At 39.6% G+C, this 27,223-nt stretch overlaps 1 protein-coding gene across 1 annotated transcript; it reads right to left on the bottom strand.

Annotated features, from left to right (window-relative positions):
- Window positions 1–719: 719 nt before the first annotated feature.
- LOC128367706 (MAGUK p55 subfamily member 4-like) lies at window positions 720–26,941 on the bottom strand. The gene is made up of 17 exons (XM_053328317.1): window positions 26,920–26,941; window positions 25,226–25,347; window positions 24,267–24,344; window positions 23,794–23,877; window positions 23,523–23,654; window positions 17,704–17,785; window positions 17,439–17,524; window positions 17,065–17,136; window positions 16,584–16,780; window positions 13,865–13,935; window positions 10,558–10,596; window positions 9,525–9,692; window positions 8,526–8,606; window positions 6,184–6,277; window positions 5,806–5,914; window positions 5,119–5,253; window positions 720–902 (listed from the first exon to the last, which is right to left on the bottom strand). Exons 1-17 carry the CDS (start codon window positions 26,939–26,941, stop codon window positions 720–722), a joined length of 1,755 nt encoding a protein of 584 aa, XP_053184292.1.
- Between the last annotated feature and the right edge of the window lie 282 nt (window positions 26,942–27,223).

Below are 27,223 nucleotides of genomic sequence, written 5' to 3'. Positions count from 1 at the left end.
AATGGCGCACTCAGAGTCTCACCATGTGTGAACAGGAGAGGTGGATATGGCTGTGTTTCCGCTAGACAAAAATGTATCAGCATCTGGAAGTGACGTTGGGTGTCACTCAGCCAATGAGGGATGACAATCCCAGGTGTTACCTGGGTTTCAGGGGGGTCCTCTCCCAGGCATGGGGGAGGGGTCCTAGTGCCTTTCTGTGTTTAAGTATTTTTACATACAGGCCTTAGGAAACAAATGAGAACACAATGACTGGCTACTCCTGACTAAAGGTAGAGCATTCATAGGAGGTTTGATTACATACAAATGTTGAAGGTTTTAACTTTAAAGTGCAGCTTTGAGTAGAACATGTGAGATACTGTAACATGATGACAGAAAGATTTTGATCAAGTTGGTGCTTGTAATTTGGAATGAATAGAGACACTTTATATCTGTATGACTTCCACATTATAAACTGGAGTTTATTAGTTTTCCTCTTCTCTCCATCATGCCATAACATCCTCTTCTTAATGTCTACTAATGTCTACATTCAGGTCTTCTCTCTACACATCACATCTCTTCCACATGTTTTTATCTGACTCAATATTCTCCTCTTTCACTCTCATTCCTTTATATTCATCAATGCACATCTCTCCTGCTCCTCTATTGTCAAATCTTTTCCTCTATCTTCCTCCCACATCCTTCCTCTCTTCTCCTCCTCTCCTTTCCTCTCCTCTTCTGCTCTACTCCATTCGGTTCCAGCTGACAGGTATCCATTGTGGTTCGTCCTGTGCTTGCTGCATGATGGAGCAGAGCTGCATGCAGGCATCCTGCGGGTCATCATTCACTAGCACACTGTCAAAAAACTGTTTGTATTTGGCCTCCATCAGCTTGGACGCCTCCTCCAGCTCCACAAAGTCATCTTCCTGCAGAAGGAGACAAGTTAAGTATTGAAATTCCCCCCAAAAATGTATTGTCTTGTTTTTTTTTTAACTTTGTGAACTGCTATAGGGTACAAAGTACAAATGTAGTTTGTAAATGTAGTTTATTTATACAGCCCTTTATAAACAGTCCTTGCGGTGTACCAAAGTGCTTTACAGCAGGTAATAAATAAATAAATAAAGAGAAAAATAAAAACAATTAAAAACAATAAAATCAATAAAATAACAGTGAAAGCAATAAAATACAACAAAATCGAATAAGATAGAATAAGATAAAATAAAATAAAATAAAATAAAATGAAAGTGTCATACTACTAGGTGTTAAAAGCCATCCTAAAAAAGTGCGTTTTTAGCCTGGACTTGAAGAGGCCCAGGTCAGTAATAGTACGCATCTCGACGGGGAGCTTATTCCAGAGCCTGGGGGGGCAGCGACAGAAAAGGCTCGGTTACTCCCAATGCTTATACTTTGACCTGGGCCGTTCCAGCAAGAGTTGGTTTGTTGACCTCAGAGCTCTACCAGGATTACGGACAGTTAAAAGCTCAGATAAATACGGTGGGGCGAGGCCGTTAAGAGCTTTAAAAACAAACATTAAAAGTTTAAAATCAATTCTATAAAAGACAGGAAGCCAATGTAGGGAGTTAAGAATAGGAGTGATGTGCACACGTCTGTTAGTGTTAGTTAAAAGACGGGCAGCAGCATTTTGCACAAGTTGGAGGCGACTGAGGGAAGACTGGGAGACGCCGACATAAAGTGCATTGCAATAATCTAACCTGGAACTTATTAGGGCATGGATGGCTATCTCAAGGTCGTGACGGCTTAAAAACATTTTAACTTTGGCCAGGAGGCGCAACTGGAAGAAGCTAGTCCTGACAACATTGTTAATTTGTTTGTCAAACCTTAGATAACTGTCGAAGGTCACTCCCAAATTTCTGACAGTTGAACTGAACTTTGAAGACAAGGTGCCAAAGCCAGCCGTCACAGTATCCCCAAACACAATGCATTCAGTTTTATCCTCATTTAAGTGAAGAAAATTTTGGGCCAACCACTGCTTAATATCAGCAATACAGTCAAGCAAAGAACATTGTGCACTGTTACTATTTGGCTTCACTGGCAGATAGATTTGTAAATCGTCTGCATAACAGTGGAAAGAGAGGTTGTGCCTGGCTATAATTGACCCAAGTGGTAGCATGTACAATGAGAAGAGGATAGGGCCAAGTATAGATCCTTGTGGGACTCCACAGGAGAGAGGAGCACTGGAAGAGGACAGGTCACCAACCATAACGGAGAAGGTTCTATTGGACAGATAAGACGCAAACCACTTCAATGCAGTGCTGTGAATGCCAACATAATTGCTAAGACCAAAGGAGAACTGCATGGTCCACCGTGTCGAAAGCTGCTGTGAGATCAAGCAGCACTAAGACAACAGGGCACTTGGCATCCACGGACAAAGCGATATCGTTGTGCACCTTTAACAGTGCAGACTCGGTGCTGTGACGAGACCTAAACCCAGATTGGAACTTCTCAAGAACAGAGTTATCCTCAAGAAAGGACTGTAATTGTATAAAAACAACTTTTTCTAAAACCTTAGAAAGAAAGGGCAGATTGGAAACAGGTCTAAAATTTGATAACACTGAGGGGTCAAGATTAGGCTTTTTAAGAAGGGGCCTGACCACAGCATGTTTAAAGGCAGCTGGGACAGTTCCTAATCTAAGGCAGGAGTTAATAAAAGCCAGGAGACTGGGCCCCACAGTATTAAAAACCATTTTCAACAGTTTGGCAGGGACGATATCCAATGGGCAATTAGTAGGTTTCAGAGATTTCATTACATCACAGAGAGAAGAGAGAGAAACCAGCTCAAACTGATCACATCATCACAACACAGCAAAATGAGCTGGGGCAACAGGCTTATTTGAACTCAAAGTAACTCTCTTACTGGTGTCTTTTCTGACAGAATCCACTTTGTCAATAAAATAATGAAGAAAATTCTCACAAGTGGCTATTGATACATCAGTCACAGCAGAAGTGCATGGGTTAACAACAGCGTTAATTGTATCGAATAACACCTTGGGACAATGACTGCTGCTAGAAATAATATTAGAGAGGTACTGAGATTTTGCTTCACGTACGGCTCTCTGATAATCAGTGAGACAGTCCCTTAAGATCTCCAGAGACACATGCAGTTTGTCCTTCTTCCATCTGCGTTCCGCCTGCCTGCAACGTCGCCTGATGGCGCGGGTGGTGTCGTTCAACCAGGGGTCGGCTCTTGGCTTGGCAGATTTTTGCCTAAGAGGGGCAATAGAGTCCAGAATCCCAGTACAGGTGGAGTGGAAGGAGGAAAGAAATTGATCAGGACAGAGAGGGGAAGCAAAGCCGCTCAAGGGAAAAAACTGTGAATCATCGAAAGCAGCAATAAATTCATTGGCCGTGGAGGGACTGATGATACGCCGCTGACGGGATGGAGCAAGGGGCTTGCTAACTGGTTGGGGGACTATCACTTCAAAAATGATAGGGAGATGATCTGAGATGACAGTCTCAGAAATCTCTTTAAGGGAAACTGAGAGCCCGAAAGAAATAACAAGGTCCAATGTGTGCCCAAGATGGTGTGTTGGTTTATCCACAGATTGACTCAAATTAAAAGTTGCCAACAGGCTTTTGAAGTCAGTAGCAAATTGGTCAGATGGGCAGCAAACATGAACATTAAAATCCCCACAGATCAGGAGCTTGTCATATTTTGGGAGAATGTCAGCCAGAAACTCAGAGAACTCATGAATAAAGTCCATATTATATTTCGGAGGGCGATAGACAACAGCACACAACACAGGACTTGCAAACTCCACTGCAAACAATTGCAGTTCAAACGAGGAGTATGTACCTGTGGGAAGAAGCCGACATTTAAAATTGTCATTGAACACAGCAGCAAGCCCCCCCCCTCGCCCCGACACTCGTGGGGAGCTGAAGAAAGAACAGCTGGGTGGGAGGAGCTCAGAGAACGCGCTGTTTTCACCTGGTTTCAGCCAGGTTTCAGTCAACAGGAGGAAATCCAAGTTGTACGAAGTAAAAAAGTCGTTTAGGATAAAAGTCTTATTTGCAACAGATCTGGTGTTGATCAGAGCCATGTGAACTAAACACTGATCCGTCTGTTGGGAGGCCCGGTTAACCGGACGGAGATTCTCCAGCGCGCGGCCCCATCTGCGGATTCTCACCGGTCGGCGGCAGGGAGGTGGATACCCGGCCTCCGGTACAGTCGGCAGCAGCCACCGGTAGGAGTAATCCAAGGAGCCTCGGATGTCGTAGTTGGCGCAAACACTGGAGAGACCAAACAGCGGATGACGAGCATTGTAAGTGGAGGACGAAGCCAGGTGGGCTTTCAGTCGGCATATTACTCCAACTCTCTTTCCTCGTCTTCTGCGACGGCTGTTTCGAGGCAGCCGACCAGGTAAGCGCAATAAGTGAGAGGGTACAAACGCCAGAACAGGTGGCGGTGGCTTTGTCTGATCATTAAAGTCCTGGATGGGTAGTATGTCTAGAGAATCACGGATTTTTAAGAGACTCAGGCGATCATACATCGTAGTGATGACACTTTGTGAGATAAAAACAATAAAAACAGGACAATATACAGAAAAGGTAGCAGAGGTAGACGGCCAGCCACACACAACGGCGCCATCTTGAATCCTATGAACCTTCTACTCTCCTTTCCTTTCCTCCCTCCTTATACAAATATATTTTCTTTACAGGCAGACTAATCTATTTAATTGGAACCAACGTTTCTTCTTTTCAGTTAAATCCAAACACAAAACCCTAACCCTAACCCCCAATAAAAATGTCTTATTTGAAAACTTCCTGTTGTGTTTAAAATTAAAGATGCTGCTAGTTCACAAACTATACCGACGGCGCCCACGGCAACAAGGTTAACTGACCCTCATTGTGACATTATATCATTGATGTGACATGCAAATGAGCGCTAGAAAACCCATCGGTTCATTTCTTCTTCTGTTGTGTGAGCCCCGTGCCACAACAGGCAAGATGCCACCCTGGGCGGCTGCCCATGTTGCCACTATCTAAATCTAAATCTGTGTATTGCACTAAATAATACTAATCATACTTGTGTATTAACTGCATGTATTCTCTAAATATGTGTGATCTCAAGAGAGAAAACTGGTCAAATGAAAGATTTAGATCTGTGGAGGGCAGTGCTCTTACTGTGAATGCTCTGCTGATGGTGTAGTTGGTGATGATAAGGGCATCTTTCCGAGTCTGCCTCAGTCTGTCTGGGCTGGGAGCTTTGATGAAGATCACATAGGGCTTCAGCTTCCTCGCCCGCAGTGACTGGATGCACTGACAATGAAGCAAAACATATATGTGATTACTAATAAACAGCAAAGTGTATGTATCAAACCCTCTGCAGTCTTTCTTTTTAGTTTCTAAGTTGCTTTTCTGGAGCTCTCAGCTCTCAGGGAAACCACTGCTTTATATTTGACCTTTTTAATACGATCTTTTATATCAGAATTCACAATGTGCCTGAGAGAAAATTTACTCTCAGTGTGTGCAGAAGGCAGTATTTTTGTTTTTGGGTACTTTATGAAGGAAGGAATGAGTAAGCCTCCTGGAGCTCTTTGGAGAAGACTGACTCTCTCTTCATCATAACAGCTAACTGTTAAGAGCTGCAGTGTCATAGGCCAGCAACAGCCTTGACAATGACACACTGATTCACTGACACACATAGAAAAATGAGTGTTGAATTTAGACGCGTGCTGCATTGTTTATATTCTTATATAGGTAATAATGAGTAGGACAGCACATCATATGTCCAATGTAAGCATTGAAAACAAGTACGATGTTACAATTGTTGAGAGAGTCAGCAGTGACTGGCTTCTTATTGAAACTCACATGTGGTTCGACATCGATGATGCACATCCTTCCTCGTTTCAGCACTTCATCAATGGCATCAGTGCTGGTTCCATACAGATGACCCTTATGCTCCCCATACTCAACAAACCTGAACACACACACACACGTACGCACACGCACACACACGCACACACACACACGCACGCACACACGCACACACACACACACACACACACACACACACACAGACACACACAGACACACACAGACACACACACACACACACACAGACACACACACACACACACACACACACACACACACACACACACACACACACACAAGAAAAATAAGCTGTTTTCAATGTAAAGAATGAAGAGTCATGATGTTAGTAGTAAAAATGAAAAATCAGCCTACCTGTGGTTACAGACCATGTACTCAAACAGCTCCTTGGTGACAAAATGGTACTCTCTTCCTGTTTGCTCTCCTTCTCTGATTGGACGAGTAGTGTCTGACAGCCAATCAAAACAGGGAATTATTTAAAGTCCAGACATAGCAATATATAAACAGCACATTAAAACAGCTGTAATCTTTATAAATGTATTCACTTGTTGGGTGTTTTTCAGTACATTTATTATTTATCTGGAGCTCAAGATTATGATCCACCCGGTCTCAAGTCAGCTTTGAAATCCACAGTATGGGCCAAACCTACAAAGATTATATAACACCCACTTCTGGCACCAAGAATTGTGCTGTATTTTTGCTAATGATAAGCCAATGCAAACACACCCATAAAGGTTTTTTCAGCTGAGTACAATTAGCCCTTTCATGTGTCTGATTGAGTGAATGGAGCAATTTCCAGTGTTTCAGGCTCTTCTCCACATTTCAGCACACAGAAAACTACAGAGAGCACTTAAAGTCAGTATAAAGTTAGAATAAATATGTGTTCTGAGTTTGACATACCACAGAAAAGTGTGTTGTTAACAGTGATGGGAATAACGCTGTTTAAATAAACGGTGTTACTAACAGCGTTACTTTTTTCAGTAACGGGTAATGTAACTAATTACTATTTCCATCGTTACAACGCCGTTACGTTACTTAATTAAATGAGGCACGTTACAAACTGAAGCTAATCTACTCAGTGAACCTGTTCTCATCCAACTTTGCTCTCAGTCACAAAAGCTGCAAAGCCTTTTTTTTGCTTTTTTTTTTGGAGAGGGGAACGGAGAAGGGAGGGGCGGGACAACCGTGATGATGATTGGTTAAGGCAGAGTAAGATTTCATGCCAATCAGAGACAGTGTTTACACATGCACACACACATGCACACAGCAGCCTCACACACACAAACTAGCAGAAGCTGCAGCAATGGCAAGCTCGGAGGAAAAGGTTGTGTTTTTAAACAGGAAGTACAGACACTACTTTAATCTCCTTGAAGTAAAAGGCAGGAACATACATGTGAAATGTACATTATGTATCAGAGCATCCTTTGCAAGCAACTCTAACCTAATGAAGCATCTCTCAACAGCACACGCGACTACAAAACTTGTGGCCAAAAACACAGACATATATACTTTTTTTTTTTAATTATTATTTTTTAAAGTAACGCTTTAGTTACTTTCTCTGGTAACTAGTTACTTTTATAATGGAGTAATTCAGTTACTAACTCAGTTACTTTTTGGAAGAAGTAACTGTAACTATAACTAATTACTTTTTAAAAGTAACGTGCCCAACACTGGTTGTTAACCACCCTGCCAAATTTCAATGATTAAAAAAATCACCAAATATATGAAATTAGGCTTCAAAGTTGTGTAAAAATCAGCCTCTTTCTCTGCTCCCAAATGCTGTGGAAGTGCCCGCCGAGTTCGCTGAAACCAAGTGTCACCTGTCAATCAAAGTCACCACCTGTACCAGAGACATGGACGCTACGTCCGAGATCTTTCTGCCGCTAGCTCAGCTGCTAGCTCGGCGGTTAAACTGGCGGCTAACTCAGCTAACTGGCTAACTGTAGACTGTAGTAGTAGTAGTGTGCTGAATATATTTATACCTCTACAGCAGCAGGGCGGGTTTATGCTAATCATTTTCAGACCCGCCCACTAAATCCTGAACACAGAAATGTTGAAACACAGTTTGTGAAGCCTAGCTCCACAATTCAAATATAAATGGTTGAAATGCTTTTTACACCTTTTTTAGAAATACATTTATGACCTATTTAATGTGTTTAGAAAAAACTGTCTGAATTCACTTTACACGGTCTTTAAGCCTCAAATTGTGTTGTCATGGCCTCTGAATGCCAAGTTGTCTAATGCTACACTGGCCCCTGTGGAAGCAAGAGTAAATGCAGTCTTAACTCCTATTTAGTTAAGTTTCACTTTCGGTTTTGAGAGAAGGAGAGCACATGGCATGGACCTTTTTCTTTGTCTGTTGAGCTGTGGGAAGATTTTATTTTGGTATTGAAGCCGCAGAAGACCATATCTGTAAGTTTTTACGTTTCACAAGTTTGTAAATGAAGATTGTGTGTTACAATCACTTTCATTTTGTACATTGTAATAATTCAGCCATGTAGGAGACACAATTTGGCCATGTAGCTCAGATGCTGTTCTGATTCATTTTCTCTTTTTGTGCATATCAATGTCTGTACTTACCTCATTCATAGATTTCATTCTATCATTAGGGGTCATACAATGTCTAAAACCAAACTGATTTGAACATATGTGGAAACACCTGACGCTAATGTGTTAAATTTGTGGAGGACACATACGAGGTAGGGGTCCCTGGAAGGTCGAGGGGTTCAGTTTGATGAGTCTCTTCCTCAGTTCATTAACTCCAACTCCTGAAGCACCTGGTGAGTAGAACAGATGAGAAATCCTTTTGAGAACAACAAAGTACATGTAAACAAGATTTCATAGCTAGTATGCAGACAATTGTATTTATCTATAGTACCCTACAACCCCAGCAGTCTAAATTATATAATAGAATGCTTAAAAAGTACCACTCAAAACACTGATGACAGGAGCTACCACAGAGGGTGCCAAGCAACTAGGTGTAAAATATCTTGCTCAAGGACACATAATGTTTCACAAAAATGATTATTTAAGAAGTTAATGTGTGATTTTATTAGTTGTACAAGAAAAAGGCAGACAGATTTAACATTTAACATTCCTTCACACATTATTTACTCGGGTTGCCAACCAGCAAGTTGCTCTTTAGGTTTAATAAAGCACATTGGCTAACCCAACCCTAACCCTAACCTTAAGAGCACATTTTTCCTTTTTTCTTATAGACAAAAAAACACATTTTACACCTTCTGGTGCCAGGAGGCTGATCCATGCCTTGTTTTTAGTATTGGAATACTTTTATAACTGGAAATGGGAAAAAAAAATCAGTGAATAGACAATGCATTCATTTTTACAGAGCCCAAACCTAGATTACTCAAATGATTTGGCACATGAAAAAATATTTTGAAAAACTCAAGTCTAACTTATTCGCTTTTTGTCAAGCCTTCAACTCAGTGATATCACTATTTTATTTTCACCAGACTTGACTCCTTCACAGTCATAGATAGATAGATAGATAGATAGATAGATAGATAGATAGATAGATAGATACTGTTACTGTAAATCCTGATGGCTACAAAGGACCTCCTGGGCGATGAGCTTCCTGCTGTCAGCACTGCTCGCCTGTGCTTTGAAGGTGTTATACAACTGTTTCCATGCAACAGTAGGTTATGGGTGGTAATTATAAAAACAGCCTAACTCACCGACCAGGATGATGAGGCGGTGGTTCTCCTGTGGGGGGCGCTGATACAAAGTCACCTCCTCATACGGTGTGGACAGAGCACTGCTACTTGGAGAACAGGAGGTGCAGGACTGTCGTCTCCTCCTATAAGATGTCCTCCTCCACAGTCGGAAACTTCGACGGAAACCAGCTGAGGAGAGTGAAGAACATTGGTCACTTATTCATGTCAGAAAAGCAGAGGAGATGTGTCTTGATTGTCATTAACAACTCAACCCCACACCTGTCCTACGTCCATCAACTTATTTTAGTTTTCAGATTTGTCAACAAGAAAGGAAAAGCTGTGTTTGAGCCAATTGTAAGCCATATGAGTGATAGTTTGACAGAATGCATTGTTTTCATGGTTGACAGCTTAGGTTGGAGCTGTTAAAATGAGTCCAGAGGTCAGTCACACCACTAATATGTCTAAAAATCCCTTTTTACATTGTGTACCCTGCACAGCTCACTCCCTGAATTGAAATGGAGTCAACACCACAGATGCAGCCCAGAGGTTGGAATTGTCTTTGACATGTTACAGTCACTGTATGGCTTTAGTTCATCCTCTACAAACCAATGGGGGAAAATGTTCCACAACACAGAGGGAAGCAGTTTGATACTGAAATCATTTTGACAAACAATGGATTAAATGTATTAAAACCCAACTGAGAACAGGGTTGACTCAACAATGCTTGAACTCTGAATCTGACCCATACAACTATAGTGATGGAGGTGGGGCAGTATGTGCTTGCCATTGAGCTACACACTGTAGATTAAAAGTGTTGATATTGTTGCTGCTAGCCAAGGAAAGTATTGCTGCAATCATTTGGCGTGAATCCCATATGATAGAAGACATCTACCAGTGTTGTTGATATTGTCCTTCAAAAAATGACGGACCAGTGTAAGGAATGTTAAAATGATCCGACCTCCCAAAGAGAAATGTATCCACTCTAAAAAGGGCTAAAGACTGAGAGAATACAAACTATAGTAACTAACAAACAAACCAATGAAAAGTATCTTACCCAGGTAGATTCCATCAGTAACATCAGAGTCACTCTTATCTGTAGGAAGGAGACATTAAAAAACTTCACTCTCTCTTCAGGATTACTTTCACTTTACACGTTAGAAGACTTGGTTTAGTTAAACACAGCTTTTAATTAAGCACAAAAGCTGATAGTTAATAGAAACACCTTTTCTATACTGAGATGGGTGGCATCTGCAAAAAGGCCACGTACACAAAAAAGTGAAAGGGTGTCAGATTCCACCTAATGTCTCTGTGTCCATAAAAAATCAGTCATATTAAACTGTCGATGGTTAACATTCAGATAATGAATTCCACCTGCCCTGCAGTTCATCACCTAACATTCCCACTCATCAACACACTTGTTCCCACACACAGGACTACATTCCCAGTCATCTGCTCGATCATCTAATGTGCTACGCAGTCTTATTGGTCCAGCACTCAGTCCTGTTTTCTTCCTGCCTGCTACTTGTCTGCCTGGCTGATCACGTAAACCTGGCTTTGAGTTAAGTAAACTTTCAAACTATTCTGCTGTAAATTCCTGTTTTTCAGAAGTGTCACACATAGTGATGTTATTCACAACCTCTTAAGCAGATCAACCTCATGTATAAACATAAAACAATTCAGAGAAAATCAATTTCCATTACTTTTTTGATACAGAATCTAACAACAGCACAAAGAATGAAAAACAGTTCAACAGTAACTTCAGTATATTTTTTATCTGTGTGTTGAACTTATCAGACATTAACATATGTCTGAACAAACTTACCCACCAAAATAAATGTCTTCATGATCTGGGGAAAGAAGACAGACAACAGTCACTCCCACTGGTGGATGATACATTTAAGTCTATATAATTGTATCATATATTCATTATTGTGTCTGACATATTTTACCTGCTATGGTGTGTTTGCCAGCAGCTTGTGTCAGGTCGTCCTCTGGAACAGAGGAAAAGACACTATTTTAGTTGAAGCTTGTATATACACATCATACAGCATACGAGTTTCTCTGCCCCACTGATCCAGTGGTATATTAGAAAGTACATGAAATATCTACTGTAGTCTAATAGCACCAGTAATCTGTTTATCATTTCATTAACAATAATAGCAGGTGAATATATGTATATATTGTCTGCAAGGTCTGCTGCTGTGATTGTTCCTCCTTTCCATACTGGCCACAATGACATCTTACTTATACTACAGCAATTTCAATGTGAGAGATGAGGGACAAAATCCTGTTCTCTTTCTGTCCCCCATCACTAATGTTTTGATTACTTTAAGAAAGGATCTCTTGATGGCCTGGACAGAAAGAAATGATTACAGTAGAGGTGGATGTAAAAATGGACTCACTTATGAATTGAGAATCTCATCTTCTATGAGTCTAAATTGATTCACAAATGCCAAACATCCTTTTTTGTAATAATGTCCATAATGTTGCTGTAGGAACTGAGGATACAGTACAACAGTGCACACAAACTACAGTTATTTTGTAGTTCACTTGAAAAAAGGCAGGTGTTTGAGCACATTTTGCATTTAATGACAGAAAGGAAGTGTAATGATAATAATAAAAAAAACTAATAATCAAAAGAGACCCAAGGACACTTTACGTAGTGGGCATACATAAAAAATATAAAACAAAAACTGAGAAATAATAAAAGGATGAGCATTATTGGAGGCCAAAGACCTCGTTGAACAATTAGTGTTACATATTTTTTGCTAAGAGAGTTCCAGAGGGTGTGGGCTGCCACAAAGAGGGATCTGTCCCCAAATGTTTTTCAGGCTGGTGTGGGGGATGGAGAGCTGTCCAGTACGTGAGGACCTTAGCCTTGGCAAGGGATTACAGGGATGGAGGAGGTTAGATAAGTACAGGGGGGCAAGGGCATGGGTGGATTTGTAAGTGAGGAGAAGGATTTTGTTTGACTTGACAGAGAGCCAGTGAAGGTGGATGATGGTAGGGTTGATTTGCTGCCATGGCTTGGTGCTGGTGTGTAAGATTTTGCAGATTGCTCTCCCCTTCCAAGCATGCAGGGGAACATATGGTGTCTGGCAATGACAAGACCTGCTCCTTATGTAGATTTAAAGTGTTTAAAACATACTTATGAATATTCTATTCCATTATCAGATGGAAAAACAAGATTTGCACTCTCACATGTTTATCTGCTCTTTTCTGTTACCTATACTACCATGTTTCATATAGCAGTGAAAAGAGGACACAAGTGAATGGTTTGGTACACAGGTAACTAAAGTAAGAGTCTAAAAATAGCAACAAATCAGTTCTAAATCGAATCATGACACCAGTAACTGGAATTGAATTGTGAGATTCCCAAAGATTCCCACCTTAGATTACAGAAATAAGAAATCAGTCGTTCAATGTATCTGTATCTACCCCCCCCCCCCCCCCTCCCCCCCTCTCCCTCAACCCCAGCCGGTCGAGACAGATGGCTGCCCACTTAGAGCTTGCATGCTTGCTCATGTGGGAATGTTGGGTCTCTTTTAATTAAATTAAAGAATGGTCTATGGTCTAGACTTGCTCTATATCTAAAGTGCCTTGAGATGACTTTTGTTGTGATTTGGAGCTATATAAAGAAAGATTTATTGATTGACTGATTGATTGATTGACAGGTTTTGGTAAATAAACGGTCCTATAAGAGGAGACTTGTTGTCATATGTGTGGTATAACCTGGACTGTCTAAAACCCCCTCCCAGTATTTTCAAACTACCATCAGTCTTAATTATTCAAGATGTTTCAGAGCATCATCTCAATCTTATAGAAAAGACCATAAACTACTGAATAGAATGTTTAAATAAAAACTTCCACAGTAGATGTAATGAGTAAAGTGTGTCTGTGTATGACTCTGTTGTAAATCACACTCACCGTTATCAGCCATGGTCACTGAGGCCAGCATGGTTAACAGAGAGAAAAGAAACGCTTGTTAAAAGTGATTCCTGTTGTTTTCCACTCAAGTTCACAATCTAAAGTAGAGCTTAAGAAAGAGCTGGAAAATACCAGACACAGATTAAGATCACACTGACACAAAATGACATTTAGTTTCTTGATGAGAGTTAGATGCAAAGATCAATACCACTCTCATCTGTACAACGTATATGAAGCTCCAGCAGTTAGCTTAGCTTAGCATATAGGTTGGAAACTAGTTGAAAAACAACTAGTCTGGCTCTATCCAAAGGTAAGGAAAAAAAAGTAAAAAAAAGAAAGGATGGATGAGGAGATATTGCTCCTGTCACTTGACTGTAGTGATTGAGGTGAACAGTGATGTATATACAAAGTGATGATTTAAGTTAGTGAGAATAATGAGTTCTTACATGGTCTGATGCAGGTATGAACCTGTAAAGGCTGACACCACCACTGTTCCCTCTGTTTGCTGCAGAGAGCGAGAGAGAGAGAGAGAGAGAGAGAGAGAGAGAGAGAGAGAGAGAGAGAAATAACATAGAATACCATAAGAACCGATGTATAAGATCCACCTTAAAAGCAATATTCTTCCATTTAACAGTGAGGTGTGTGTTATACACCAGTGTGTCCTACACAGCAGTAAAATGCAGAGAGGTTGGATCTGGATATGATCACAGGTATGTAAAAGACCGTCCACACTAAGAATGATAACATTTATGAACTATAACGTTCTGTAAACAGTGGTGTCAAGTACACACTGCATGCTCTAGCTGTGTGGCAGCTAATGAAAATACATAGACTATTGATGACCCGTTAATGCTGTATGCTGTATGGGAAAATGTGTGTGTTGATCAGAAGTATTTCAGACACGAGTTGCACACAGTAGCAGCTCTGATGAAGAGTTTTTGGGACTCGAGTAAGTACACAACTACACACTGTATAAATATGTAAAGTTACTATATTCTGTTCATAGCCTAACTGAACCCAGTCTGAGTTAATATACCGGTCCAGTTAGGTTAGGCAAATCATTACTAGACCATTAAGGGACCCCCTAAAATCGACTGTGGTTCTTACCATAGTTTTTACACAAGTGAAGAACCAGAAACACTAGAAGTTTCCAAATCATCCCTCTTTTATTATGACTAATGCTGTATACATTTTTGTACCATCATTTTCACTTACAATACTAATCAGTGGCTTATTTATACAGAGCAACTTTACTGTCACCATGTAACACATCTATGCACGTTTAGCTCTTTATTTTTATACAGAAGCATTTAATTGACTCTTGCATTTGTTGAAATCAGACATCATACATGGTTGTCCTCTCCACATAGAATATATGTCATTATAGGGAGAGTTGCATTTGATGGGTTTGAAATGAAACAGAAACAAGAGATAAACAGTGCCAACATAAAGCTTTTGAGTAGATTTACTTTTATAGTTAGTGTGCATGTTCTATAAATTTACTGTACATGAAGAGTTTAGTGATTTAGACCCTTATCCTGGAGATAGCACTAGGATAGGTTTACTGGCATTATCCCCGGAGCAAAGAACATCTGATAAAATAAAGAGAGAATTAAAATTGTGAGATTGTCTACAAGAAGCTTTTGTTTTGTTTAATAAAATACTGTTACATGTATTGACTCTGTTTCTGTAAAAATGACTGCATATACTCACTTACATAATGTATTATTAGGATTATCTTGAAAGTGAAGCATTGTTAAGATGTGTAACAGATACCCATTCAGACTAGATATCACCATTTTAGAAAGAGCATATAAAGTTGTTAATGTAGACCTATAGCTGCAGAATGCTCACTGTTTACATTAATAAATCGAATCATGGTCAATACATTTTTTTTTTACAGAATTTACAAAAATGATTTAATGTCAAAGTGAAAACAGATTTCTACAAAGTTATGTTAATTAATTAAATATATAATGTAAAAAATATTAAATCTTGATCAGAGTTCACCCAAAGTCATGTGGGAGACTCCACTCCTACTGGAAGAAGGTTCTTTGGTCTGGTGAGACCAAAATGGAGCTTTTTGACCATCAGACTAGATGCTTTGTTTGGCAGACAGCAAACACTACACATCACCACAAACACACAATCCCCACCATGAAGCATGGTGGTGGCAACATCATGTTGTGGGGAATCTTCACAGCTGCAGGCCCTGGAAGGCTTGTAAAGGTAGAAGGTAAAATGAATACAGCAAAATATAGAGAAATCCTGGAGGACAATCTGATTCAGTCTGCAAGAAAACTGGCATGAGATAAGATTTATGTTCCAGCAACAATGACCTGAAGCATACAGTGAAAGCTACACAGAAATGGTTTGAAGACAACAAGGTGAATGTTCAAGAGTAGCCAAGACAGAGCCAGACCTCAATCCAATGGAGAATTTGTGACAGGACTTGAAAAAGGCTGCTCACGCCTGATCCCCATGCAACCTGACAGAGTTTGAGGAGTTTTTCAAAGAACAATGGAGTAAAATTGCAGTGTCCAGATGTGCAGACCTGACTGAGATCTATCCACACAAACTCAGTGCTGTGATTGGCCAAAGGTGCATCTACTAGATACTGACTTGAAGGTGGTAAATATTTATGCAATCACTTATTTTACATTATATATTTTTTTATTAATTTGCATTACTTTGTAGAAATCTGTTTTCACTTTGACATTTAAGTGGGTTGTTTTGTAAATTATTTTTTTTATTATATATTTTATTATATAGACCATGATTCACTTGACAAAAGCAATACAAGTAGAAAACATCCAAGGGGGTGAATATTTTTTATAGGCGCTGTACTGTATATAGTCTCACAGATTATGGTAAGAACTAGAGCCTGACCGATATATTGGTAAGCTGATATTATCGGCCGATATTGACCTATCACAGATATATGTATCAGCGAATATGTTGTCCAATATGTGACGATTTAAAATAAAGTTATGTAGGCCGTTTTTAATGTATATTTGATCCGTTTTCTTAATCGCTTAAACAATGGTTATACAACATCTCAGGGTTTACTGGGTTACCACAGGCACCATGTAAAATAACTGTAACAGCTAAATGCTGATTTTACAGTCATATTCAGGTTGTGTCAGGTGTTACCTCTTCAGCATGCCAGCAGAAGGAATCAGACCAGCATAGGACACTGGACAGTACAGCTTCCTGGCCTGCCACCACTGTGCATCTGACTGGTCAACCACCTCCAGCAGGTCTCCTTTGCTGAATGTCATTCCTGCATCAGGACAGGGGATAGAGGAGTCCTGCAGGGGGCAGTAGTCTACCATCGTCCTCATGTAAACCTGACAGTAAAGTTCAGAGAGAGAGAGAGAGAGAGAGAGAGAGAGAGAGAGAGAGAGAGAGAGAGAGAGAGAGAGAGTAAACTATTTAGTATTAAATACTTTACACAAGAAAGTGTATTTCCCAAAATGTTGAATTATTCCCATATTTGGCATTTTTGTGTTGTCATGAAAGACTTATCTTTTAAATCAAAGTTTGTCCATCAATGTATACAGTACTTTTAATGAGATAAGAGCAGTCTCTATATGTCAGTATCTCCTAAACTGGATAATTGGATATTTCTTACCGGCTTCTGAGTGCTGCTGGTCTGAGCTGCATTTGGAATGACTTTAAACAGGATAGTGCCCTGGGAATTGATCTGACAGGGTGAAAAACAAACAAATAACAAGTAATTGGTCAATTATTTTAATATTAAAATGTACATTACAAGTAAAGACACCTTTAGTCAACACATAATTTGAGATCACACCAACATTTCACAACCCAAAGAGCTGTTCTGATTTAAAAAAAAATAAAAAAAGTAAACTTATTAAAGTTTAATAAGTTTAAACTTATTAAAACTTATTAATTATTTTGTGCAAAAAGTGTGTATTTGTCATAGCTAGAAATTTCATATATAATCTCTTCCCCTTTTAAACATCCTCCTACTTGATGCCTTACCAGTATCTGGATGACCTGTTCTGGCTCCAGACCCACCACCGGGTTTCCATTCACCTCTACTAACAAATCACCAGGGTGGAGAAGTCCTGGGACACATATGCATAAACACACAGAAACACAAATATCACTGGTACTGCACATTTTGACCATGTATAAAGCATGTTTTGGATCTGTGGTATTACAGTTTCTATTATGTGTTTTCTGTGAACATATCTGGTGAACATATGCACACAGAAACACACAGTGTTATACAAGTCAGTCTCACCGCTGCGGTCAGCCAGTCCTCCATGAATCACCCTGGCAATGTAAATATCTCCTGTCTCCTCTTCCCTTCTTATAGTTGCCCCCTGAAAAAGCAACAGTAGCAGTAACTACCAGGTTTTATATACATTTGTATAGATAGAGGGGAAATGAAAGGGCAGTGATGGAGGATAAGATGGGGTCAATGTAACGCTGTTCATTTTAACAGATAGAAAACCAGACTTTGGTTTATGGTTAGTCTCAGACTTGGTCACTACTGGCCACCAATTAAATCAAAGAACAAATAAATCAATCAATAAAATACTAGTTGCTTTTATGTGGTCTTCACTAATGACATGAAAAGATAAACAGAATGACAGCAATAACTGAACTAAGAGCGTTTTCAAACGTCTTGTCTTGTCTGGTTAAATTGTACTCTAGTTTGTTTTCCTCCGTGGTGTGAATTGTTTCTGATGATCTGAACACTGATCTCATACTCCTGTGTGGACCAAAACCACTTTACTAAAACACATTTGGAGTGGTTTGTTCAATCAGACCCAATCACAGGGGGATTGATTTAGTAAAGGTCTGTGTGTGTAAAACGTGTGCAAACTTGACATCACCTGTAAAAAGAAAAGTAAAAGCTGATCTACTAACACGTGCACTGAGGTTTGTGTATTTCAACTGTGTAAGATAATACATGCTGTTCATTTAGTATGTCTGCCATAATGAATATGTAATATGAGGCGTTTTAACCCCAGTGTGTAAAATACAGGGAGGAGAAAATGTTAATATGTTATTTAGCACAAGCATTGTGATTTACCAAACCTGAAGGTGATTTTACTTATGGTAACTGTTTCTATTAATAAAACCTTTGAAGGACAGGTATTAACCTGCTGTTACTATGGAGACGAGGAGACAGAGACACAATGACACAATATGCAGAGAACAGAGTTTGTCCACCTGTGTTATATTTTTGGAGTGGAATATTTTTGGTTTTAACAGCATTGACTTTGTCACTAATATTCTCCCATATAGTGATTTTTCTGGTAATATTTTTTTGCTGTAACTCAATATAACTCTAATTCCATGAGATCACATTTCATTTCATGCTTGCAGCTTACTGCTCGTCCAAACTCTCCATTAAAACACAAAACCCTCATTTAAATACTGCTGTCTGCACCTGTTGGTTATTCTTAGTAGATCACCTGAAAAACACACGCTAACTAAATGTGACATCTGTTGCACTGCACACACAATTTAGTACTTTTGATAAATCATGCCCAAGGTGTACTCATCAATTTGAACATTGCATTTTGGTTCACTTTAATTTGTTCTGTGTGAGAAGAAACTAAACTAATGGAAACACATCAAGTGCACCAGAATGTCTGTTGATGTCATGGCAACACATTCAATAATTAATGTATCACATGATAGAGTGTGTAAATAATGCATCACATAATAGGGTTTTTTTGCGATGGTGTATTAGGGCCATACTATATAGGTAAAAAAAAAACTGACCTGAAGGAGGCGTGGTAATATTTTCAAGAAAATGCAGAATTTCTGAGATTAAAATTGTAAATTTAAGAGAAAAAAACTTGGATGTTGTCTGACATTATAAAGTCACAAATTTGCGCATTACAGTTCTTCCACAACAAGTTTTTTTTTCTCATAAATTTGCATAAATTTTGCATATTTAAAAAATAGTCGATGAAAAAAGTGAGAAATGGTCATACTTGTAGGGATAGCTGGATGAAATGGGAAATGTGGATGGAGAGAACACAAGTTTGCTTTACCTTTATAAATGTTTAATTTTCTTTCCCCTTCCAGTGACAGATCCACTGATGACAAAACACTCTTGAAAGTGTTAGTTGAATTCATGTCTGCTTACCTCATAAAGGTTAAAAATATGATTTTGTACTTTAAATTAATAGTTGGTTTCCTGTTTGTGAATAATGTTCTCACAATCTTCATAGACTGATAAAAGACTATGAACTAGAGATATTTTAGTCAGTTTCAGTCTATTTGCAATGACAGAGCCGACAGTCTACTTATTCTTTTTCTTCTTGTTTGTCAAGCAGCCTGTTTTGTTACAGTCTTGTTGGACTTCCAAAGGAGCTCTAGAAACTGTCCCATTGTTGAGTCTCATCTGCCCATTACTACCACTGCAACCTGCCATCTGGGTGGCACCAGAGGCCTTTCTGGACCCTCCATTCAATCCTTTCAGACTTTTAGACATTCCAAAGCTGTCTGTACAGGAACTGACAGACGTGGACGAAGAGGAGGAGCAAGAAGAAGAGGACGACGAGAGGTGACGTGGGTAAGGTGTGGGAGGTTTGCAGACTACTTTTGAAGAGATTGACGAGACCCTTGGAGGAGGTGGAGGAGGAGGGTACTGTCTTGGCCCACGTGGGGGTGATGGTTCAGGGTGTTTGCTGGCCACAATGAGCCCTTGTAACTTGTCGACCACTTCAGCCAGCAGATTGAGGGCCTGGGCATTCTCTTCCACGCTGTCAGTTATCATTTCTGTGGCCGCTACCATCTTCTGACTGAGGTGGCGTACGTCATGAGTGCCATGCTCAATACTGCTGGCCAGCGTCTGAACAGTGGACCTAAGCTCTTCCACGCTACACTGCTTGGTAAGCTCAGGAGGCGGATGATGCTGATGGTGTTTCAGTTGCTGCCACTGCTCATTTTGGGACTGTTTTGGTTGGTTCTGGCATCCATTGTGAAATGAAGAGGTAGAGTAGTGGAGCATCGAGGGACAATTTGGATACTCTTCTTGGCGTCTCTTATGAGGTCCTGTCTGATCCCCATGCTGTCTGCCAGAAGTAGGCAGAGTGCTAACTCCCACCTGCCGAGTGGAATGCTGAGTTGCAGGACTAGAAGGTGCTGTGTGGGCTCTAAGAGGGTACATGCCGGGACAAGTGGGGGTTCTGCCAGGTGTAGGGATGTTCCTCGAGTGTCCACCTGTAGCCCCCTTTTTGTAAAGGACAGGGGAGTTAGAAAGGCTGAGACTATAAGCTAGGACTGGAGGAGGAGGGCAGGCATAGTCATTGTTCTCCTCGACAGAATCACCTTGTCCCACACAGTGTTTGGATTTCTCTGAAAATGAACCTCAATATAAGGAGGTAGAAGCAGAAAAGACAGAAAGTTTGTATATTCAGAGCCAGAAGAAAAAAGGAAATACACATCATTGAAATGAACAGCCATGCAGGAAAAACTAAAAGAAATAAGCTAAATGATGTCAGGATGAAAAACTGATGACAACAGTGAAGCAACACAGACACAGTTTTTGACTTGATGACACAGTGGATGAACTGATGAAGGAACTGGTTGTCAAAATACTGGATGAATGAAAAGATGGACTTTTGGTCAAAGGAATTGGCAAATGCAGATATGCATGGATGGATGAATGAATGAATGAACTGTTTAGTTACTTATTCAGTATTGCTTCTTGTGTGACTGAAGGGCTCAAATAATGAATGAATGGAAAATGATTACATTAATTAACCATCTCTTTCTCTTCCTCCTCTTACCAGGGCAAGGAGTGGAACTTAAGACAGAGGGGGCTGATTGGTTGAAGTCTTTCTTCCAAAGCTCTGTTGTTTGCGGACGCAAACAGCAGTTTCCTGTTGACTCATAGCAGGGAAGACAGGGGTGGGACAAGCCACGTCCTGAAAGGGGCAAGGCTTCACTTTCAGTTGCTCTAAGTTCCTCCCTTGACCATGCCCTCCTTGTAGGAATGAGGCGCTCCAATGTGAGACGACGCAGGCTGCTCCACCGACTACGAATCATTTGTACTCCATCTCCAACACTTCTTCTACGATCTTCTCCATTCTTGGCAAATGAAAGATAAGAAACTACATATTTTTAATGGTTTAAACAGGGTTAAAATTTGCTTTATGGTACTAATTATGGTTTGCCAGTGTCTGGTTAGCTAAGCTTAACACAAAGAGTGGAAAGAAGGGGCAGGAGCAGGTTGAGGAAGACTCTCCACCATGTGGAAGTGATGATAGAGTTTTAAGCATGTGTGATCCTGCCAGCATGGTGTGGATAAACACTCATTAAATGTTCAGAACGGTTACTAACTGTCTATGAACTTTACTTAACATAATAAATAGCAAACTCTGCATAGTGTGGTGTGTCACAACTAGGCCTAAATCTAGTTATCTAAAGTACTGGAAAACAATCATATTCACATACTATCCTGATGAATTGATTAGTTGCTTTTATTAACCACTATTTTCATCAAAGGATGCCACATAATTACAAATCTGCAAGCTTACCACTCAACTCACATGTTGCAATGTTATGTGGTTTGAGCATGTAGATCTGCTACTTTCACAATTTTTGATCATTTCTACCTATAATGACTTCCTTCAAATCAGGTCACCAGAGTTAGTGTTGTAAGTGTCAACATGCACCTTTCTTTGTGCCTATAGTCTAATATGTTCATGAAGGACATTGATCTAACACCATAACATATATGTAGTCTATGATGCTTTACATATTTTTTTCAGTCAGTGTTTATGGTTTATTGCTTGTTCAACAGTTTCACATTATACAGTTAAAACTAATTCAAGCCTATTCAAGTCTCCAGAATGTAAGGGATATTGTTCAGTATACTACTGTTATTAAGGGCTTGTGTGTTTAAATGTACATCAACGTGAGTTGGCACAGTATCTGAGCATGGACTGTAGTGGGCCGGTCTGGACCAAAAAGTCCAGGGCCGAATTTTTGTCCCAGTCCAGGCCTGACAACAACAGATGACAAATGAAATACTTTGTCAGTGAACTTCTACAGATGCGTTCAGTATCAACAGTATGTGACATAGAAGATACATTTGTTAACAACATTTCAGCTAGCTATAAGTAATGATATACAGATGATACCAGAGCTTGTTTCACTCCAGTGAAGCACAGTTTCATCATGTTGTGTCAGAGTTTGTGTCAAATATGTACCACGTGACTAATGACATTCAAAGTAGGGCTGAACAATATATCGTTATCGTATCTATTTTTTTAAGTGTATTTATTTTAATTTCACTGTGGTTACATTCAAAATATTTTATTGTATGCATTGTTGCAAAGAAGAGGTTGCAGAAAATGTTATTGAAGCTGCATTGAATTTTATTTCAATGCAGCTTAAGACAGTTATTGCTTTGTTGTGATTTTATTTTGTTGAGTAACTGCACTGTAATATACATTTAGTATTGTTATGCTCTTATGGTTAAGAATACTTAATTTCCACTGTTGTTACACTTCAAATTTCAAACAAATGTGAAATCAGTCATATCGTATATTGATATCAAGATATTTGGCTTCAATATCGAGATACAACAATTTGTATGGGAATATTTTACCATTATAACCTAGCTGCTGTAATAAGGTAATAATATATTAATTTATTTATCTCCAGTCACATGTGAGACATATGTTTCATTGTATCTTATGTGCAATGACAATAACATATCAATCTATAAATATTGACCATGAATTTAAAACATAGGAGCCCAAAGTGACCACAGCAATTCTAAACAACGGTATTACACATTAAATAAATAACGTGAGCTTTTTGGACATTTATTGTACGGCTTCTATAACCACCAGAGTCACTACTCAGTTTAAGTCACCAAAGCTTTAAGTCAAGAGCAATAAAGACCTTAAGCTTCATAAGACTTTGACTATAGATCACCAAACTACTACTACTTATTTTAGAGGTAATAGTGAATACTGCACTGACAGATTTGAAAATAGCCAAATACACTTCACAACTGCATGAAACTGAACCGTACAGTAGAAAAGCAAACTAAATTGAGAATGAAAAATGCCTCTTTCTCACCAGTGGCTGGTTGTTCTTCACCAGACACACAATCCTCATGGCCTCCTCATCCTCAGGCATCTCATCAGGCAGAGGGGGTAAAACAGGTCCATAGTCTAAAAGGGCTACACTGTCATGGGATGACAGGAGAGCCTAAGAGACACAGTGACAGGTCTAGGTGTTATTATAGAGCATCAAATATGAGCTGCAAGACCTGCCCTTCTCCATTCTGTTTCTCTGGCTTACACACAGGCTTTGGATGTGCACCAATATTAATAAATGACATACAGACCTGGATGTGTGGTGAGCTGAGGAGGCTGTAAAGCTCTCTAGCTTCAGCAGAGGGACAGTGGACCTTCTGCATAATGGTCATGATCTGAGAGAAGGACAAACAGATAGACAGTCAATAACACACATTTTTAATGCTAAAGCTTGTTACTAAGAAAAACTAGAGACAGCACATCAGCAAACCCTTTGACCTGGTGAGCCTCAAACTGCAAAGTGCAAAGAAGCTCAAACTTGAGGCACAATAGCATGTCATATTTAAGGTGAGCACAGATGAATAAATGTTACATCACATGTGCAGATAAATGTGAATGTATTGTGTACAGTGAAGACCAAACATCCAACTGAATAAACTATAAGCAAAGCACATTTTTTAGGACTTAAGTTACACACACAACAGATCACAGCAACCATTTTCTTCAGTAAGTCTAATGTTATTGATTAGTGACAGAGTCAGTTTTGTAATGTGTGTGTATAAACCTCATGTAAGAGTCTTGAGGCATAAGGCAGAAAGGGGCTAGGCGATAGTCTCTGGAACTGCAGCAGGCACTCATAAATCTGGAGAGAGAAAACAGGAAATGATATCATTGGGTGGCTGCACAGTAGATAGTAGTGCAAAATAGCTGACTCCTTGTTGGACTTAAGGTATGGCTCCAAGAGACTTTTTTCTAAAGTTTCTAAACAGTTTTCATACATATACATCAAATGTACAGGGGTGGGGGAGTGTTTTGTCTTTGAAAATGTCAAGGTCATTTTGCCACATGCAAGCCCAAGTGCAAAGTTCGAGTTTTCAACCCTCCCTTAAAAAATGTATAAAGTAATTAGGGGGTGCATTACAGCTGATGTGCCTCACCCAAGCCCAATTGAAGTACTGTTTAAAACATTTACTAGTTTGAACATGAATGATGAGAGCAATAATCCCACCAAATGTTATCCCATCATGCCCTGCCTTTGTGGGCACTACAGAACTTTTCCATTTTCGCTGGTTCTGCAGATTTCAAGCATTCCAAGCCCCTCAAAAATGCAAGAGCGACTAAGAATGTCAACAAAAACAATAGATGCCTTTCACTTTGTTTCAGGGACCATTGACCCCTGGCACTTAACTAAACAAAGCTATGTCCCTGAACCTGGCTAACATTGCCATGTAGTATTAATGAAATGGCAGTGTCTCTGTATGGAGATTATTCTTAAATCTTTTAAATGCTAATTTTCAAAGGGAAAAAGTTATTGTAGAAATAGAAATTTCTCCCATTTTGTTACAGTGTTTATGAAAGAGATGGTCTCAGCTAATCTCCGTACATACAAGAGTCCTGTATGATGATAATATAACACATTCCCAGCTCTCATCCACCTGTTGATGTCATAATAAATGCACAAATACCTTTTAATAACTGTTTACAAGGTGTGTTTTAGCACACACATGTTGGATCAGTTTGTACCTTCAGCAGGGCGTGCAGCCACGGTGCTCTCAATAGTTCATGCAGAACCTCAGCACCACTAACATTTCTGCTGACAGCTTCTCCAACATCCTTTACCACACTAGAAAGCACCTCACTGATACCTGCAGGAAAAGCACAAGAAAAAATATAGATATAAATGAAGATGTTCAGTTTGAGAGCACAAGAAACATTTTTATATATATTTTGGATGACAATGTTGGCTTATTGATCAGTTCCAGAACTTTGTTCTGAAAAATATTATGTTTTATATTACCATGAAATTTGGTCCCTGGAGGATGAACCATAATGTCCTTGTGTCCACTTCAGTTTATGACAGGCAGCCCAGTACCCCAAGGTAAGTATATATTGGACAACTCTGCAACTCATGATTTATGGCTAATGCAGCATTTTCCATCAATGATTGCAAATCCATGTTGGGACACAAAGTGTTTTAGTTGCCAAATCTTCATAATACACCATATCTATAGTTTACCTGCTATAACCATAACCATACAGTAGATACCATGCTAAGGTCATGTGGATTTGTAATTTGTACAAGCATTATAGCTTCACAGCCTGCTTGTATGGCTGTCTTTGGCTGGACTTTTAGGGCCCTACTTTCACAGCACAGATTGCCATCAAGTGTCACAGCGCACTCCAGTAATGAATGATAGTAGAAAAAAAGAAACTTTAAGTGACTAAGTGAGCTCTCACCAACAAAAGTGACACATATTATGGAACACAATGTTATGACTGTGGTAGTAATTTCTGTTTATATATTATTTTGTCCGCTGTTAATATGTTTAGCTAATTTGTGTGATAACAGGAGGACGATTGGTGGACAGCTTGATTGGCCGCTGCTCACTGATGGGTGGATTGGATTGTAAATAAATCAACTTTTGTTATAGTGAGTTTGCTTTGTGCTGATTATTCATGTTGTGTTTCAGACACCCCTAGATGGGGCATAACAACAAGGACATTGATCTGTCGACCTGCTCTCATTATTGGCACCAAAATTGCAGTGCACTACACCATACCCTCTACTGCACCTCCCTTCCTACTATGGTACACAGTGACTCATCAAGATACCAAAGTTTAGGAAATAACCTCTGTGCACAGCAGGAAAATAGCAGGTCACTGGCCCAACACTGCATTTTCTGCCCTCTGCCAACACAAAGATAAGTGGCATCAAACTGTGCTGTGAGAAGATTGTTTTTCACAGATAAACAGCATGACAGCCGGGACACTCAGATAAAGGCTACAGACTTTATCCAATGATGACCACTGCCTCCAAAAAGTGAAAGAAATCATACACTTAAGCGTCAACATTACAAAATACAATGTGTAACACTGGTCAACAGGAGTCTATAGTAATATCACAGCAGATGTTTGAGGCTGGATGTTTCTCCAGAGCAGAAGGTGAAAAACAGACATGTTTGAGCCAGACGGGATTAATATGACTCAGGAGGTCTGACCCCACAGAGACAGAGGGACTAATACCATCCGAATTAGGCTTTAGACAAGATTAAATTCAAATTAAGCTTGGGTCAGGATTTAGACTTGAGTTCAGGGTTTAAGACTAGAATTCAATTAGCTTTTTGTTAGGGGTAAATTAATGTTAGAAAATGTTAGGCATATAAGGCTCAAATGGAAGCTCATACAGGTGTGTGTCTGTGTGTGTCTGTGCTTCTCACCGTCCTCCATAGCTTGTCTCATGGTGACTGTCCAGCTACAGAATCACTGCAGAGGAAAAAAGGCTTAGTTCACTGAAAATAAATGTAAAGTCACAAAATGAATCTTAATCTGGTCTGAGACAACAGTGTCAAAATCATCTAATGCTGTACATCATGTAACAACCTTTCACTGACAAACAAAATGTCATTCTTAAACTCAATGACCTGAAATGACTGCTGAATGTTTCTTAGTTTGCAACATGTTGGTTCACATTGGGTTAGCAACACACCTGTGTATTGTCATATTGTCTCAAATAATCATATG

Source organism: Scomber japonicus, chromosome 11, assembly GCF_027409825.1.
Source record: "Scomber japonicus isolate fScoJap1 chromosome 11, fScoJap1.pri, whole genome shotgun sequence".
Taxonomy (NCBI): Eukaryota; Metazoa; Chordata; class Actinopteri; order Scombriformes; family Scombridae; genus Scomber; species Scomber japonicus.
Note: the sequence above shows the minus strand (reverse complement) of the source record. Positions and strands in the feature narration are given on the sequence as shown.

Excerpts from the sequence above, each read along its gene's own strand:
- LOC128367706 (XM_053328317.1), bottom strand. The coding sequence starts at position 26,941 with ATGAGACAAGCTATGGAGGACG. Across the intron at positions 17,525-17,703 it reads AGGACTGGCTGACCGCAGCG|GACTTCTCCACCCTGGTGAT; the intron begins GTGAGACTGACT and ends TATGTGTCCCAG. Across the intron at positions 16,781-17,064 it reads CCAGCAGCACTCAGAAGCCG|GTTTACATGAGGACGATGGT; the intron begins GTAAGAAATATC and ends CTTTACTGTCAG.